Source organism: Pseudorasbora parva, chromosome 1 (assembly GCF_024679245.1).
Source record: "Pseudorasbora parva isolate DD20220531a chromosome 1, ASM2467924v1, whole genome shotgun sequence".
NCBI lineage: Eukaryota > Metazoa > Chordata > Actinopteri > Cypriniformes > Gobionidae > Pseudorasbora > Pseudorasbora parva.
In genome coordinates this window covers 70,178,788-70,179,905 of record NC_090172.1, presented here as the reverse complement: position 1 = coordinate 70,179,905, position 1,118 = coordinate 70,178,788, and the positions used below count along the sequence as shown (strand labels likewise).

At 37.2% G+C, this 1,118-nt stretch overlaps 1 protein-coding gene across 1 annotated transcript in view; it reads right to left on the bottom strand.

Moving 5' to 3' along the window:
- Positions 1 to 602, bottom strand: part of LOC137081471 (butyrophilin subfamily 1 member A1-like) — a 63,040-nt gene extending 62,438 nt beyond the window's left edge. Inside the window, exons 1-2 of the mRNA XM_067447652.1 lie at positions 585 to 602; positions 430 to 486 (exon numbers count right to left, since the gene is read on the bottom strand). Coding sequence (XP_067303753.1) covers positions 430 to 484 — 55 coding nt within the window. The 5' untranslated portion in view covers positions 485 to 486; positions 585 to 602. The remainder of the gene's footprint in view (positions 1 to 429; positions 487 to 584) is intronic.
- Positions 603 to 1,118: the final 516 nt, after the last annotated feature.

Below are 1,118 nucleotides of genomic sequence, written 5' to 3'. Positions count from 1 at the left end.
ATTGAAATTTTGATAAACAAAATAAACAAATGGTTTTAAGTTTGTTATAATAAAGCATTTGTTCAACCAAATAAAAAAAGACCAATCTTCATTCATTTAACATCATTTTAACTAGTGATAATAACCATCATTTAATAATAGGTACAGTAAATGTTTAATTGATGTTTTCTGAGATAGTTGTCATATCGGGAAAATCTCATCCTATCACAACCCTACAGGGGAGAGTCCCCCCCCCACCCCCCACTGTTAAAAAAGTAACTAAGTAACTTTTACTCTGAGTACATTTTAAATGAGCTACTTTTTACTTTTACTTGAGTAAATTTTTAGACCAGTAATTTTACTTGTACTTAAGTGAAATTTCATTGAAGTAACAGTACTTTTACTTGAGTAGAATATTTTGTTACTGTTTCCACCTCTGTCTGTTCTTACCAGAAGTCTGTATGAGGAGATTCATCAGTAAAGCGATGGTGATAATCGACATCATTCCTGAGGAAACACACACACACACACACACACAGTGATTTCTCCAGAAACACGAGTAATGTGATATTCAGACTGCATTCAATGAGAAAACAGAAACTCACCGGAGACAAAGACTCGTCTGTAGTGTAGATGAATATGAGCCGCTCGACACAATAACAGACTCAAAACGGAAGAATAGAAGAAGATCCAATGCAACCAGACGTACTCCCGATTTTCCTCCTTTGCTTTCACTTTCTAAAAATAGCCAATGAACACGTGATCAGATTTTGAATATCCAGCCATATCGATTCCTATTCGCTGTAATTCTCAGAGTGTGTGTGTTGTCAATATATTCTGTGTGTGTGATTTCTGTTCTTATGAGGCGATTGAATAGCGAATGTAAACCCGCACAGATCTCGGCGTTTATAGACGTGTGTGGAAAAGACATCAAGATGGTGGAAATGGCTCCATCATGAGGCGGACGCCCTTAATAACTGCGTGCGTTCAGTGCTTTAACACACCACTGGCCAGCTGTGTAGACACATTGACATAAATGCAGTCCATTTGTGTGTTCGGGAATATGTTGTTAGTGAAAATAAATGTATTAATTTACAGTAGGCTATACTGTACAACGGCAGACTGCGCCATTCTGCTTC